Source organism: Galeopterus variegatus, unplaced genomic scaffold (assembly GCF_000696425.1).
Source record: "Galeopterus variegatus unplaced genomic scaffold, G_variegatus-3.0.2 Scaffold1019, whole genome shotgun sequence".
Classification (NCBI taxonomy): domain Eukaryota; kingdom Metazoa; phylum Chordata; class Mammalia; order Dermoptera; family Cynocephalidae; genus Galeopterus; species Galeopterus variegatus.
The window spans coordinates 372,173-374,230 of record NW_007727130.1 but is presented as its reverse complement, the minus strand read 5'-3'; the positions used below and the strand labels follow the sequence as shown (position 1 = coordinate 374,230).

Sequence of the window (2,058 nt, the reverse complement as noted above, 5' to 3'; positions counted from 1 at the left end):
TTAGATGTTCCTCAGATGACAGGCATCATAACCCTTACCCAGGATGGTAATCTCTGGGATTTTTTTGTCTGTCTCCTCTTGAGGGCAAGGGCTGTATCACACTCTGCTTTACATGCCCAGCTCCTAATTCAGTGCACAGGAAATGTTTTCAGAATGAACTGATGAATAACATGAGCCAGGCCGGTGCTCAGGACCCACCAGCACTCCCTTTGAGAAGCTCATAGTTAAGTGAAGGACATGGATACCTAAATAAATAAACAGCAGTATCAGGTGACAGGTAAGCATAATTACTTAAATATGAGCAGCATGTTTTGAGTTCATAGGGAACCAACAAACAATGATGCACAGGTGGATATGTGGCATGGGACCATGCTAGAAAAGTAGATTAGGAGCTGCTAAGGGCTGAACTGTGCCCTCCAAAAAATGTATTTGTTGAAGTCCTAACCCCCAGTACTTCAGAATGTGACTGTACTTGAAGATAGGGTCTTTAAAGTGGTAATTAAGTTAAAATGAGGTTGTTACGGTGGGCCCTAATCCAATATGACTGGTATCCTTATAAGGAGAGAAAATTAGGACACAGAGGCATACAGAGGGAAGACCATGTGAGGTTGCAGGCAGAGGATGGGCTATGTGCAAGCCAAGGAGAGAGGCCTCAGCCGAAACCAACCCTGCTGACACCTTCCGAGAAAATAAATTTCTGTTGTTTAAGCCAACCAGTGTCTGGTACTTTGTTATGGCAGCTCTAACAGACTAATACTGGAGCAGCTTCTGAAAACTTACCAAACCAAACTACAGAAATGAAATGTTATCCTTTAGGCTGCTGGAAGTCCATAGAGATGTCTAAACATTAATCTGACAAATTAGAAGTTTTGGTTCTAGACTATAATTTGGAAACAGTGGGGACACTGAAATGAGGAATGGAGGTAGAATTGACAGAGATCAATTGTTCCAATGTGGATAACTCAAGACATAAGATAAAGCCAACGGGAATGAGAGGCAGGGATCACATCAGAGAGACATCTGTGGGACGGAAGTAACAAGATCTGGGGAAGACGAGGTGTAGAAGGTGAAGAGCAGACAGACGAAAATGTCATGAAGAAAAGCAGCCTGGGAAGTGAGCACAGCGATGCCCCAAATCTCAGCTGAGGATATGGGAACTGAAGCAGGTTTAAAAGGGCAGGAGGAAAGGTAATACACTCGGGCTGCGTTAAGTTCGAGACAACTGCAGAGTCACGTTAAGTGTGTCATGGTGTCCCAGCGAGGCAGGGCAAGGGGCTGGTTTTAAATGAAACATTCTCATTTCAAACAAGTTAAATGTGTTCATTGGAGTGGAAATGAAGTTCTGGACCCGGGGCCTTGTACTCAGAGGCCAGTGCTGGCAGGGGGAATGAGGTCTCGGCGGGAGCACCGGCCATCTGAGGTTCCAAAGCCGAATCCTCGGGATCCCCACAACGCCTGGAGAGAGGAGCCAACCAAAGACTGAAAAAGTCATCTAAAAAGCAGCAGAATCTCGGGGAAACGAGGGCCGCCAAATGCAAAGCAAGTCCGCGTTAGTTTGTCGGTAGTTTCCAGGTGAGGGAAAGAGTCTTTGCTTCTGCTGGAGACTTCAGCTCAGGCTGGATTTTGCAAATTCACACCATCCCCCAGAAGGGTTCTCCCTCTCCCTCTCTCCCTCTGTACTTTGGTCAATCGAGGCTGGCGATTAACCGGGACCCAAGCGTTATCTCGAGGTCGCAGGCAACGACAGCTCCAGGAGCCCCTTCCTCGCAGGCGGGCGGGCCAGCGACTCCCTCCTTCCTCGAACCCTCCCCCCGAATGGAATGTGGGCGCCGACGCCCGCCCCGCTCCTGCTCCACTCGGAAGGCGGGTCCCGGCGCCGCTGAGCGAGCGCGCCGTTCGCGGGGGCGGCTTCCTCGCCCTTCCCCAGCCGGGCGCCCCGGCCGCTGGGCGAGGCGAGGGGAGGCGGGCCGAGGGGACGGGAGAGGGACGCGGGACCGCGGGGCGGTCGGGGGCGGGGAGCAGGAGGCGGCGGCCCCGGGAAGAAAAGAACATGGCCCC

At 51.3% G+C, this 2,058-nt stretch overlaps 1 protein-coding gene across 1 annotated transcript in view; it reads left to right on the top strand.

Annotated features, from left to right (window-relative positions):
- The first annotated feature begins 1,126 nt into the window (after positions 1-1,126).
- Positions 1,127-2,058, top strand: part of PKD2 (polycystic kidney disease 2 (autosomal dominant)) — a 63,674-nt gene continuing 62,742 nt past the window's right edge. Inside the window, exon 1 of the mRNA XM_008574256.1 lies at positions 1,127-1,188. Within this exon, the coding sequence (XP_008572478.1) occupies positions 1,127-1,188 (62 nt within the window). The remainder of the gene's footprint in view (positions 1,189-2,058) is intronic.